Genomic DNA, 15,218 nt, shown 5'->3' with positions numbered 1-15,218 from the left:
CTTTAAAATATTCTGTAGGCTTACATTTGTTTAATGTATTTTTAATGACAGTTTTGGCTAATTCCAAATTCTCCGTTTTTAAAGTGTCATTATTCATGATTATTCATAACTCCTTTTTAAAAAAGCACAGAAACTCACCGTTTTTTAGACAAATAAATTTCACCACTCCCCTTAAAAAAAACTGGTAGGGCGACGATGCCTCATGCAGGACACATTCTTACAGACCTGAGTGGCATTTCAAGTTGATTATCAGTCATGGCGATGAGCGAGCGGTGCGTTCTCGGGAAAGCCCTTCACCTCCACCTGATGGCAGCATCACGCAGCCCCTTCACACGGGTGCGTGGGAGTTCCCCGCTTCGCCATGTCGGGGTGGTGCAACGCGCTGAAAGGATCTCCCGAGCTCTCGCTCTCTCTCTCCTTTCTCTCTACCGCCCCCACCCCATCAGCTCCATCCTCCCCCTCACGACAGTCTCAGTCTCAGCAGCAGAAGCAGCAGCAGCATCGTCCTCCTCCACCCTCTCTAGGCAGCAGCAGCAGCAGCATCATCCGGCGGTGAGACACGGAGGAGACGCATCCGAGTGATGCCACTGCACCAACCGCATCTCGCCACCGCGAAAACACGCCGAGAATAAAGCACTTCTTCTGCGAAGAGGGAGAAACACATTCGCCTGGAGACATCCACTGCCCATGAAGATGTCTAACGCTGACATGGTCTTGAACTCCACCGATCGGGTAGTGAAATGTAAGTCTACATTCCCCCCCGCGTCTCTTCTACCTGCATCTTTATCTTGTGACCAGTGTCAAATACGGATGGCGTACCGTTATTTATGCACTAACTGTAAAAATGTTGTCACAGCTAATTAAGACGTATCGATTGCATTTATTAATATGGTGAGGTCATGTTTAGGACTGAGTGGTTTTGAGATAGGAGATCGTTGCGATGATTTTCTCTGCTATGGATTGATGTTAATTGAGTCACGGGAAGGCAGAGGGAGATGTGTTAAATAAGGCAGATCCAGTGGAGGCGGTGATGCAGCAGGATTTAGGTGGCATCACGCAGCCCTTCCTGTATTCTTCAGAGACAATGAAGCAATAAGGTTTTCACCTCATATATAGCTGTTTGCTTTCTTGAGGGAAGCCTCCAGTCTGAAGGTAAATCGTTCGAGATGGAAACTGTCACGCCCCCGTTGCGTCTGATTGATTTTCGCACATTTACTGGTCACGTAGCGCACATTAATATTCACATGTATTCATAGGAACATAAAAGCAAATATAACCGAGACTTACTATAAGCTTCCCAGCCTTATATAGAAACTAGACTTAAAGGTGCACTGCGTAGTTTTTGCTAAAAATATTGAAAAAAACAAACAAACAAAAAAAAAAAACCTGAATGGAACTGTAGGGAAATAGTATTAAAATAATAAACAAACTCATGAGATGTCAATAGTCATATCAGTATTATAGCAAAAAGCTGTTTTATTTTACATAAAGAAGGTTGCCCCTTCATGTGTCCTGCCATGTTGTAATCATGTGACCGGTTGTTTGATAGCCTTACCAATAAAATAATAATTTTGACAGGATGCTTAACAAAGCATAAATGTAAATGTACATTCTAACAACAACTGACACAAAAAAGAGCCATGGTGTGGATCAACAGGTGTGTGAATTAAAAAAAGAAACAAAATGACAACTAAATGAGCCACAAAAGCCACAAAATGAGAAATATAAAGAAACATTGAAAAAATTAATATGGCAGAACAAAACATACACAAACAGTTTTGGTTGTGTCAGCAGATAGTGAGCAAATTTAATGCATCCAAGCCAATAGGTGTCAGTATATATAACGTGAATGGCATTTTCATAGTGAAATAGCATTAAAATAAAACATACATGCTCATGAGATGTCAAAGCATAAATGTAAACATACATTCTAACAACAGCTGACACAAAACAGCCATGTTGGATCAATACGTGTGCAATCCACCAGATTAATGAAAAAAAATGACAACAAAATGACCACCACGTCATAAAATGGAACTACATGATCTCATGACAAAAACGTACCTGTGATGCAAAATACATATCAATAGGTACATATAACTGCAGATTCCAACAGAAATGTCCACTAGAGGCAGTAAAAGGTGAGCACTTGTGATTATAGCTACATATGTTTGGATTTCCACACATAACATGCTTGTTAGGCAGCTCAGCAAGCGTGGAATTAAACTTCGGATGCAGAATCCTTGGGTACGAATCCTGTGAAAAACTTGGACTGACTTGCAAAGAAACAGCTGAGGGATCAAAAAACAAGCTAAAACGGTATGTTTGCGATTGCGTTTTTACGTCGCATTCACTGTTGTTTATACTGTCGAGTAGGTTTAGGTGTAGTGCAAATGATGTGTCACGTCTGGTGATTGATAGAATATATCAATATCACAGCCAATCAAAAGCGTGTGTGGGCGCAACAAAATGCACTCGCAATAAAATGTATACGTTTATAATCTAATTCATAAATATTAAATCTTGACTGATGACTGATGCCATCTGTGTTATGGAGAATGCTTGTTGGTTCGCATTGAGTTCGCAGTTTTAATGCACATCTTTGCTTTGGTTTATTTTTAAGATCTGTTGTTACACGATCTTTTAGACACATTTAACTAAATAAAGCACATAATAGACTATTACTGTTATATAATTTTGTATGTGAAGTTGTGGAAATAGAAACCGTTTCTAAAATAGAAATTTCGCATGTCATGAGTAGTTCAGTGAACATTTCAAGGAGGTGAAACGTACAAAACCAACGTCATATAGACCATTTCGCTAGATGTAAACATACTGGTTCCGATACACTTCCTGTTTCTTTTTTTTTTTACTTCATACAAACATCACAAAAAAATACAACCAACGTAACATTTGACTGGATGAAAATGTTACATTAGCACCTTTAAGATGTATCTGTATATGTGAAAAAAAAAAATAAATAAATAAATAAAACAGGAAGCGCTTCTGGACCAGTGTTGTTTACATCTAGCGAAATGGTCTATAAAACACATAAGGCGTTCATCCGCTCTAGGGGGGAAACAAACACTCTTTTAGCGCCACTCAATGGACATTTCTGTTGGAAACTGCAGTGAAAACTTTCCCACAGGTACGTTTTCATTATGAGATCAGGTTGAAATGGAAATACAGAGGAACATGTAAAAAAAAAAATAACAGAACAAATTAACACATACACAAACAACTTCAGTTGTGTCAGCAGTTAGTCAGCAAATTTAATTCATCCAGGCCAGTAGGTGTCAGTATTTATAGTCTAAAACCAGTATTATTTGGATGAATAGGAGCGGATACATGTAAACAACAATTTCCATTGTGTACCTTTAATTTAGAAAGTAACAAACAGAAAAGACCTTCAGCATTTTAATAGACACGTCATTTCTTTGAAATTGGTTCAATTGATTGTGCTTTTGGCTTTCATTGATGCATTCTGGCTCACATTATCACATTTGCATTTTCATGGATTCTCCTTCCTCCTCTCAGGGTCTAGTACTTGTGTCTTTTTGGTCCAGTTAGGGATATATTATATAATTTGTGATACTAATAAGAGATAAATTCTCATCGATTTGTGTAGAATTGCATATACTGAAGGTATTCAGCTTCCTCAAAACAGTTTTTACACAAATTAACACTTCAGCCTAGCTGATTGATTTGAATTGCAAAAATCTGTGGGCTTGTGAACTTTTGAAACAATTTCCAGGATATCTCAATTTGCATGCTAATGTGGGCACATTTAAATGTGTTTTCTACTGTGTTGTTTTGATAAATAGTGTTAGCACTTAAAACACTCTTTGTGTCAAAGACAGTTCACCCAAAATGAAAATTAGTTTTCATTTACTTTTCAAATCCCATATGGTTATCACCAAAAGCAGATGTTAGGCTGGATATTTTGCATAATCGCACATATCGATCTGCAGATCATGTTGTTCAGTCCTGATTTGTTGGCATGACATTTTTTGGCAGAACATTTGTTTTGTATGTGCCTTTGAATGCGGAATCTTATGACAAGGCCCATTATATCTCAGGCTTTGATATAAGTCATCTGACCTCTCTAAAAGTTAAGGTTGCATTAGTCATTGCCACATGTAATGAGTCACACTAGTGACCCCCCTCCAACGCACCGGCTACCTCTTTAGGTACTTTAGATCTGGCTGTTTTAGCCGTAATGCCATTCTCTGAACTACCTCTGTCTCCTCTCCCCACCCTTATGTATAATTAAGGGCTTTTATCATCAACAAAATGCATCAATAAATAACCACATCTAAAATCCCAGTGACGAGGTTAGCTAAGCATTCATATTTAGCAGTGTGCAGCGCCAAATGCAGGAGACAAACAAAGAATTCGTCTCCGCATAGAATCCCCACAGCAGCAAAGCAGGATTTCATGAAACAGTGCATGGTGTGTCATTTGCAGAGTCTCATTTACTAAGTGCAACTAGAGTTAGGCCTTTCATTTCTGCACTGGCATAATGGATTTTATGGTGCTTTCCATTTAGTGTTTTGATATGCTGGTTTATCGCCTCGTCTCATGGGAGCTGTACTGAGCATCACTCTTTGTATGCGAAATCATTATATTGTAGCCACACTGTTAACATTCTCATACTCGCTTCCAGCTTGCTTATGAATCTGTCTTAATGATCCTGGTATGAAAGCAGAAAACCATTCACAGATTTGCAGAGGTGAAATGAACAGATTAGGGATGTCATGAGGCTTCATTCATGTCGGTCTTACAGCAGAAGCTCAATGTTGTGGCTATTCTATAGTTATAGTGAAATATTGGTATTTACCAATATTTACCAATATTTCAAAATACTGTGGTACAGTGATATTCTATTTATCTATAGCCTCTATTCAAACACTGACTGTGAGAGAATCAAATAAGCACATTTAGTTTAATTTTGAACATATTAATACATATAAACTGGCATGGTAGTTTGCTGAGATGCTAAACATTGACTTAGATGTTTACATAGTTGTTTCTTGGGAGGATGTGATAGGTAAACTGAATGTTTAGTGCAGTTACTAGACAGTATTCTTCACAAATATAACATGTCAATCAGTGCCTAGTTTGAAAGCCCAGGGGAGGAAGGTCAAGTGTTGCTTCAGCCTTTACATTCTGGTGTGGAGATGCCACTAGCCCACTCGCTGCTCTGGGATGCCTACATGCCAGGCTTAGAACGGCCTACTTTAGTGAGCCCAATTCTAGGGCATTAACTGTGTTAGTTCTGATGGGGCTTGGCGAGCCACATGGGGCTCAAGAGGTATTGTCAGGATATAAACAGGACACCCGGAAAGGTGAGTCACCTAGCGGTGACGGTTCTGATTAAGACATATTAAGATTACTACAATTAGTGTTGTTACAATGCTGGTGACCTGACATTGTCATACTTACAAACTAGTAAGGAATGTTGCCAAGTAGGTTGTGCTGTTGTTTACTTGTCATGGTGTGGCAAAGTGCCTAATATTCTAACTAAAAGAACAAATTAGATTATTTCAAGATTATTTTCTGAAACAAAAAAAGGTAGGCTTGAAAGAAACTCATTGAAGATCCACAATAAATGAGTACCATATCAATTATTGGCCATTACCATAGATTTTTAATTGATCAGTATTGACTAATATTGGATATTTAATTGACCCTTCGCAAACGGCTTGATTGACAGGTGAACTGAACAATTATAATGCTGAATCCGCCATTTTGTCCAACAAGCAAATCAAACAGAAGAGTAGATTAACTTTGGTGGACTTAAGGCGCATTCGCGTCACAAACAAACGTAATCCACTGCATCTTCAGCGGCTCAGATGTCGGGAGTAAATGACGACCACTATGTTCATTATTACATCCAGCAACACAACACCTCAATCGCTCAATCGGAGATATTCTTGTCTAACTTACATCCCTGCTCTGGCATCGAAACAATGGGGGTCGGACTGTTACAGCTGATTTAAGGCGGGTCTGAGGTAAGACACTCATGTCAATCAACTATCGTGGGAGCGGCATCTGAGAAGAGCTCGATTTGAAAATAATATTATTTTTACAGATTAATTACAAACCACTGCATGGATTTTTATCATTATAGGGTAGATGTATACATACACTACCAACACACATTAATGTTCAAATAACATGTAAAAGTGTACTTTGCATTCGATGACCCCTTTAAAATTTTAAAGCCGAGACCTTGTTTCATACCAGAGGTAACCTGCTCTGTCTTGTCTTGCTCCACAATGTGTTTTTCACTGCGTTAGAACATAATGTGTAGTGTGAGAGTGGCATTGTTTGTCGGACATAGCAACAGTAACTAAGGAGGGCAGGTTTTTGTGAAGGGTCAATTGCGCATACATTTCCTTTAAATCACTTTAAGATAATCTTTAAAATGCTAATAACTAAATTTGTACCAACTAAATATTACTAAATAAGATAATCTTTAAAACGCTAATAACTAAATTTGTTAAATGTACCAAATCTTGAAAAAAATCATTTTTTGTGCCGTATATTTATATATAATATAGGTAACACTTTACAACTAACTTCTTTAGTTCACCTTAGTTAACTACATTATTTACCTTTAACTAACAATGAAACAGACATGAACAGAACAATGAACAGTACTTAACAGAAGCTTAACTAATGTTAATGTTAAGTAATGAACATTTTTGTAAGGTGTTACAGAAAAAAACTTCTAAAGCATTAATTAATCATAGTTAATGTTCATTTCAATATATCCTAATACATTTTTAAATCAAAACTTGTCTGTTGATATTATGGTAACACTTTACAATAAGGTTCCATTGGTTAATGTTGGTTAAGGTATTAACTAACATGAACAAACAATGAACAATGTATTTATTACACTATTTATTAACCTTTGTTTATGTTAGTTCATAAAAATACAGTCATTCATTGTTAGTTCATGTAATTTTACAGTGCATTAACTAATTTTAACAAGCACAATTTGTGATTTTAATAATACATTAGTATATGTTGAAATTAACATTAAGATTAATAAATGCTTTAGAAGTATTGTTCATTCTTAGTTCATGTTAACTAAAGTAGTTAACTAATGTTAACTCATGAACCTTTTTGTAAAGTGTTACTGAAAAATCTTCTGAAGGATTAATTAATCATAGTTATATTCATTTCAACATATATTAATACATTTTTAAATCAAAACTTATATCTTATAAGCACAATTTGTTATTTTAATAATGCATTTATAAATGTTGGAATTAACATTAACTAAGATTAATAAATGCTGTAGAAGTATTCATTCTTAGTTCATGTTAATGTAGTTAACTAATGTTAACTAATAAACCTTATTGTAAAGTGTTACCGATTATATTTAATAAAACTGAGTAAACATGAACTAACAAATAAACAGGTGCATTATGTTACCTAACATTAAAGGAGAAGTCCACTTCCAGAACAAATATTTACAAATAATTTACTCACCCACTTGTCATCCAAGATGTTCATGTCTTTCTGTCTTCAGTCGTAAAGAAATTATGGTTTTTGAGGAAAACATTTCAGGATTTTTCTCCATATAATGGACTTAATTGGTGCCTCGATTTTGAACTTCCAAAATGTAGTTTAAGTGCAGTTTCAAAGGACTCTAAATGATCCCAGCCAAGGAAAAAGGGTCTTATCTAGCGAAACAATCTGTCATTTTTTTCCGGAAAATAAAAAATTGTGTACTTTTTAAGCACAAAAGCTCATGTAGCACAGGCTCTGGGATGCACGTCCACAACGCTACTTACTATTGAATCACACTGAAAGGTCACGCGGAACATAGGCAAAACTACAGACCCAGTGTTTACAAAGGGAATGCGCAAAGACTAAGGAAGTGCAAATAAGTCAAACGCTGTTTACAAACAAAAAGGTACAACGATGTTGGATGATTCTGAAGATGATTCTGAAGAAAAATCCTGAAATGTTTTCCTCAAAAATCATAATTTCTTCACGACTGAAGACAGAAAGACATGAACATCTTGGATGACAAGGGGGTGAGTCAATTATTTGAGATATTAGTTTTGATCGTGTTTACCAAGTCAGTGCTGCTACACAGTCTGCTACATATGGTTATGCTGTTGTCTTTGTACACTGCCAGAAAAAAAATACATTTTAAATATTTTTGGTTAAATCCAAACTAAAATGCAGAAAATAAGTCATATAAAAATATAATTTAAATAGTGCTGTCAAATCGATTAATCGCGATTAATCACATCAAAAATAAAAGTTTATACATATAAATATACACAGTACACACACACACACATATATATATATATACACACACACACACACACATATATATATATATATATATATATATGTATGTATAATATATGTGTGTGTACTGTGTATATTTGTAAATTTTTGTTCTGGAAGTGAAATTCTCCTTTAACGAAGATTCATAAACACTGTAAGAAGTCTATTGTTTATTGTTAGTTAATGCTAGTTAATGCATTAACTAAGGTTAACTAAGGAAGGTTATTGTAAAGTATTACTTGTAGCATTTAAAATGGTTAATTTTAGTTTTTAGTGTTTTGTTTTTAATTTATTTTGACAAAATAGTTTAGATTTTTCAGTAACGCTTTACAAAAAGTACTTTAGTTAACATGAACTAAGAATGAGCAATACTACAATATTTATTCATTTTAGTTAATATTAATTTCAACATTCATTCATTATTAAAATGTAAAGTTGTGTTTGTTAACATTAGTTAATGCACTGTGATCTAACATGAACAATGAACAACTGTATTTGTATTAACTAACATTAACAAAGGTGAATAAATACATAGTAAATGTATTGTTCATTGTTTGTTCATGTGGCACCTGGCACATAAATGTAAAATGTTACCGATTTTCTGCCTGTTATATCGGTTATCGGTCATAATATGAAAATATTTATCATCTTATGGGTAATAGCCAGAATTTTAATAATCATTGCTATTATGCTCAGGTGTTGGGTGGTTGCCATGGCATTGCAGTTGCTAGGATGTTCTTAGATTGGTTTTTGGCATTTGCTATGCAGTTGCTATGGTGTTCCGTGATCAGTTGTGTAAACTGCTTCTTACCAGTTGATCTAATTTGTTCTTTAATACTGGTCTTATTTAGTCAGCTACATAAAAATGTAGATCATTTGAATCTGGAAAATAAGACTGATTACCACTGGCTAACTGCTTAGTGGTTAGACTAGTCCTTAATTAACAGTCTTCACATAGTAGCTATGTTAATGAAAATCATAAATCTTCTCCTCTCATCAATAAACCACATGGTCTGAGTTAGCATTCTTGTCTATAAGTCAAACAGAGCCAATATTTAGTGTCTGTGCTCTCTAATCTACATGAAATGACCAATAGAAATAGAATCTTTTAACCTTTTCAGTAAAGAAAAAAATGGTTGTGTTTATTAAATCCAACCAAACAAATGGTTTCAAACAAATGCTGTGTCATTTAAGCTTTGGTTACTTTATTGGTTGTTACAAATAGCTCAGCGTGAGCCTTCTCTGGCCATGCTGTTGCAGTTTCCCATATTCATCATATACATTTTTAATGAGTTAATAAGCCTGTGTTTTCCCTTTGAATTAGTGTGATCCCTTGGGCTGTTCTTTGAGTGATCATTCAGAGCTGTTGTTCGAGCAATAAGCTCAAAGCAAAATTTAAGCATAATCTGTTAGGTAGATGAAGGAGTTTGTTCAGAGGCAGTGGTAGGGGGCAGGTGCACGAGGGTAGATGGTAAGGTGGAGTAATTACTGACAGGATTGAGAGGGAGCGAGATGGATGCTGGGGATCCGTTTGCCTGATATGTACATGCAGGCTTTATATAGTAGTGTGGGTGAATTATTTAAGCATTGGTTTGCAGCACTGTTTCAGTTCACATGGCTCTCTTACATAACAACACTTCCCCGAGGTCTTCTGATGAGATGGAGAAGAGGAGGGAGATGAGGGAATGAAGAAGAAAAGATGAAAGAGGATGAACAATCTTAAGGCCTATTCACACCGATGTGAATATTCACTGCAAATACTCAGGCAGAGGATAATGTTGAATAAAAACACCAGGTTTCTATGGGCCTGTGAATATGCGGGTGTGAATATTCATCTGCCGACAAACCTAACAGTTTTTGCAGAGACTTTCTGTCCTCGACTAGCCAGTGAGATATTAGTTTTGATCGTGTTTACCAAGTCAGTGCTGCTACAAAGTCTGCTACGTATGGTTATGCTGTTGTCTTTGTACACTGCCAGAAAAAAAATACATTTGAAATATTTTTGGTTAAATCCAAACTAAAATGCAGAAAATAAGTCATATAAAAATATAATTTAAATAGTGCTGTCAAATCGATTAACCGCGATTAATCACATCAAAAATAAAAGTTTATATATATATATATATATATATATATACACACACACACACACACACACACACACACATATATATATATATGTATGTATAATATATGTGTGTACTGTGTATATTTATATGTATAGTGTATAGTAAAATACACATACACACACACACTTTATATATATATATATATATATATATATATATATATGAGTGTGAATAATCACGATTAATTGATCTGACAGCACTAAAATTAAATAAGTGTAAAAAAAGTAATTTATAAATAATAATAAAAAGTATTTATACAATTTGTGTGTATGTATATGTATATGTGTGTGTACTGTGTATATTTATATGTATATAAAAATACACACACACACACACACACAAATATATATATATATATATATATATATATGAGTGAATAATCACGATGAATTGATTTGACAGCACTACATTTAAATAACAGCAAAAGTAATTTATAAATAATAATAAAAAGTATTTATATACACAATTTTTGTGTAATCTTTCATTTTTTATAAATTACTGTTGCTAATTACATCTGTATATGATTTATTTTTAAAGTATACAAGTACATTGGTTATGCTGTTGTCCACTACCAGAAAAAAAAACACATATTTCAAATATTTTTAATACAAATTTTGTCCTCGACTAGCCAGTGAGATATTAGCTTTTGATCATGTTTTCCAAGTCATTGCTGCTACACAGTCGGCTACATATAGTTATGCTGTTGTCTTTGTACACTACCAAAAAAAAATTTTTAAATATTTTTTGTTAAATCCAAAATAAAATACAGAAAATAAGCTATATAACAATATAATTTAAATAGTGCTGTCAAACCGATTAATCGTGATAAATCACATCCAAAATAAAAGTCTACTATATATATGTATAATATATATGTGTGTGTACTGTGTATATTTATATGTATACACACACACACACACACACACATATATATATATAAGAAATATTTATATATGCGATCAGATCGAGTAATTGTGATTAATCGCATAAAAAATAAAAGTTTATTTACATAATATGTGTACTTTTGAATATGATTGATTTAAGAAGTATTTATATATGTGGTCATGTTGATTAATTCTGTTTAATTGCATAAAAAATAAAAGTTTGTGTTTACATATTATGTGTACTTTTTATTATTATTTTTAAATAACGTTTGCTGTAAATTTAGTGCTGTCAAATCGATTAATTGTGATTAATTGATTTGAAAGCACTAAATTTACAGCAAGTTATTTATAAATAATAATAAAAAGTACTTATATACACAATTGGTGTGTAATCTTTAATTTTTTATAAATTGCTTTTGCCAATTATATCAGTATATAATTTATTTTCAAAGTATACAAGTACATTGGTTATGCTGTTGTCTTTGTCCACTGCCAGAAAACATATTTAAAATATTTTTAATACAGATTTTGTCTTTGACTAGCCAGTGAGATATTAGCTTTTGATTAGCTTTTTCGCATTTCCCAAATTGCCGCTGCTACACAATCCACTACATATAGTTATGCTGTTCTCTTTGTAGACTACCAAAAAATGTTCAAAATATTTTTTAAGTAAAAAAAAAGAAAGAACAATAGAGAAAAGAAGAAATTATATAAATATATAATTTAAATAGTGCTGTCAAATCGATTAATCGTGATAAATCACATCCAAAATAAAAGTCTGTGCTTATATATCTATAATGTATGTGTGTGTACTGTGTAATATTTATATATGCGGTCAGACCGATTAATTGTGATTAATCGCATTAAAAATAAAAGTTTGTTTACATAAGTAGTGCAAGGAATGCACATGTATCGAAGCGTGCATCGAAGAAGTTATTTTCATTTTCTTTGCGCACAAAAAATGTTCTCGTAGCTTCATAAAATTGAGGTTGAACCACTGATGTCACATGGACTATTTTAACAAAGTCCTTACTACCTTTCTGGGCCTTGAACGTGTCAGTTGCGTTGCTGTCTATGCAGGGTCAGAAAGCTCTCAGATTTCATCTAAAATATCCTAATTTGTGTTCTGAAGATGAACGAAGGGTCTTACAGGTTTGGAACAACATGAGGATGAGTAATTAATGACAGAATGTTCATTTTTGGGTGAACTATCCCTTTAATTCGAACAAATATGTGTTTATATTTGCTTTAATATTTGTATATACATTATAACTGCAAATCGTTTTGCATTTTCGTTTTGTTGCATGTGAGTAGGTATTTAGCCTGGGGAAACAGAAAAAGGGAACAGGGGGATGTGTGTGAGTGAAAAGGCTGAAGAGGTGTAAGACATAAAGATGTTACCATGGAGAAAGGTGGACAAAGGATCTGGAGGGCAACAAAAGAGAATATGATGAACGTGAGGAGAAAGTGACAGATGAAGGCTGAAGTAGACAGGCAGGACATGATAGAGAGGGGGAGAGAAATCAGACGATAGGAAAGAAGCAGAGACAGAAGGGGGCCACGCATGAGAACGCTTGTAAATTGCACACATACATGACAGGTCTGTGGATGAAGTGTCTGCTTGTTATAGCGGTCCTGCTTCAACAAACACAACACACATCAAACACCACTAACACTATCACTCTTTCATCAAAGGGATAATTCACTCAAAATGGAAATTCTGTCATCATGTACTCACCGTCAAGTTGCTTCTTCTGTTGAGCACAAAATAAGATAATTTTAAGAATGTTGGTAACCAAAGCATTTGATGATAACCATTGACTTCCATTGTGTTTTTTACTCACTATGCAAGTCAGTGGCTACCATCACTTGTCTGTTACCAGCATTCTTCAAAATAAACAGTTTTGGAACAACTTGAGGCTGATTAAATGATTACAGTATTTTCATTTTTGGGTGAAATATCCCTTTAAATCAATCTCTCAATGTTCTGGTCAGGGCATGTGACCACACATGCTTCGACATAGGGAAGCCTGTTTGCTTTCAGTGAATATTTTTATATAATATATAATATAATACAATATTTCTTTATAGAATGAATCTCTATACAAATTTCAAATTATTTTAAAAAGCTGAAAACTCTTTTGATTTCGGTTTTCATTGGCCACATTTTCTGTTTTGACCCATTGAACATGAAAAATCAATATAAAAGATTATGATTTTTGTTGTAATTATTATTAAGTAAAAATAAAGCAAAGTAATATACAACATACATAGGACAACATAATATAATATACAACATAATATACAACATACATACAACATACTATGTAATCTATTTTATTTTTTCACAAATTCTATTTTATTGTTTATTGTTGTTGTTGTTGTTTTTTTTTTTTTTTCATGTTATCTTTTCTGGAATATATTTTTTATGTTTTACTTTTCCTGGACTCATTTTAATGGTGAAACTAATCAAAAAGCATGTCTAAATAATTATAATCATGAAACTTCTACTAATTAGCATTAATTTATTAAAACTTTACCAAAAATACATGTTTAGGGCCCTATGAAGTGTTTTATTTTTTCTCACCTTATTTTTTATTGTTACTAAATTCTGTGTTTTTAATGCAAATGAATGCCTTAATGCCTTATGAATTTTTCCCCCCTCTGTGTTGTGTATTTTAATTTTTCTGGTTACCAAATCAAGACATAAAACAATAATTTAATTTATCTTTTAATGAATGAAAATTAAACATTTATTTTTTGGTAAATAAAGGATATTTACTAGTAGATATTTATTATTTATTAAACACAGAAGAAATATTGTGTGATTATTCCTTAAAAAAAAAAATATATATATATATATATATATATATTATTTATTATTTTTTTTAACAGTAGTACTAGTAGTAGTAGTACGTATGTTCTACTAAATAATAGTAATATATTTCTGTCACAATATCTTCAAGTTAAACCAAACTTTTATTTTGATGGGTTGCTGCGAATACCTTTAAATTTCAGTGTGTATATGACATGACACTATTTTTACTCAAATGAAATTCTGTTCATGTTGTTCATGTATTAATGTCCTCATTTAGTGAGACAGCAGATTCTGAAATGACTGGGAGTGTCACACGCGCTTCAGTACGTGTAGTAAACAAAACCACACATCTGCATCATTCATTCACACAGAAACACACAGAACATGTAGCATTTATCTTTAAATAGTCTTTTTGCGGCTTAATATTTAGGGATACTAATTCATATTGTGATTTGATTTAGGTGTCCAAACTTTGACAAATTCCGTGACATTTTCCGTTAAACTGTAAATTCTGTTTTTATAACTTAATTCTGCGATTCTGTCTGATTTCACGGAAATCATATGGCCCTACATATATTGCATTAATGCTTTATAGTAGTGTAAAAAAAAAACACACATGTACCATATTTTCCAGAAAAGAAGTCACACTGTATCAAAATACCCTTATTGAGAGAGAACAACAGTTGCATTGGTGTAGAAGTCACATTTTAATATTACATTAAAAGAAGACTCCACTTCCAGAACAATAATTCACAGATAATTTACTCACCCCCTTGTCATCCAAGATGTTCATGTCTTTCTTTCTTCAGTCATGAAGAAATTATGTTTTTTTGAGGAAAGCATTTTTGGATTTTTCTCCATATAATGGACTGCTATGGTGCCCCGATTTTGAACTTCCAAACTGTAGTTTAAATGCAGCTTCAAAGGGCTCTAAACGATCCCAGCCGAGGAAGAAGGGTCTTATCTAGCGAAACGATCAGTAATTTTTTCCGGAAAATAAAAATTTGTATACTTTTTAAGCACAAAAGCTCGTGTAGCACAGGCTCGGGGATGCACGTTTACGTA

At 33.7% G+C, this 15,218-nt stretch overlaps 1 protein-coding gene across 2 annotated transcripts in view; it reads left to right on the top strand.

Moving 5' to 3' along the window:
* The first annotated feature begins 385 nt into the window (after positions 1–385).
* The window catches only part of ppp3ca (protein phosphatase 3, catalytic subunit, alpha isozyme), an 83,833-nt gene continuing 69,000 nt past the window's right edge, over positions 386–15,218 (top strand). Inside the window, exon 1 of one of the 2 annotated variants that reach the window (XM_051092745.1) lies at positions 386–742. In XM_051092745.1, coding sequence (XP_050948702.1) covers positions 688–742 — 55 coding nt within the window. In that variant the 5' untranslated portion in view covers positions 386–687. The remainder of the gene's footprint in view (positions 743–15,218) is intronic. The other variant, XM_051092744.1, reaches the window with a different exon arrangement.

The sequence above is a fragment of the Labeo rohita genome, chromosome 21 (genome assembly GCF_022985175.1).
Source record: "Labeo rohita strain BAU-BD-2019 chromosome 21, IGBB_LRoh.1.0, whole genome shotgun sequence".
NCBI lineage: Eukaryota > Metazoa > Chordata > Actinopteri > Cypriniformes > Cyprinidae > Labeo > Labeo rohita.
The sequence above is the reverse complement of the archived record's forward strand: the minus strand, read 5'-3'. Positions and strand labels throughout refer to the sequence as shown.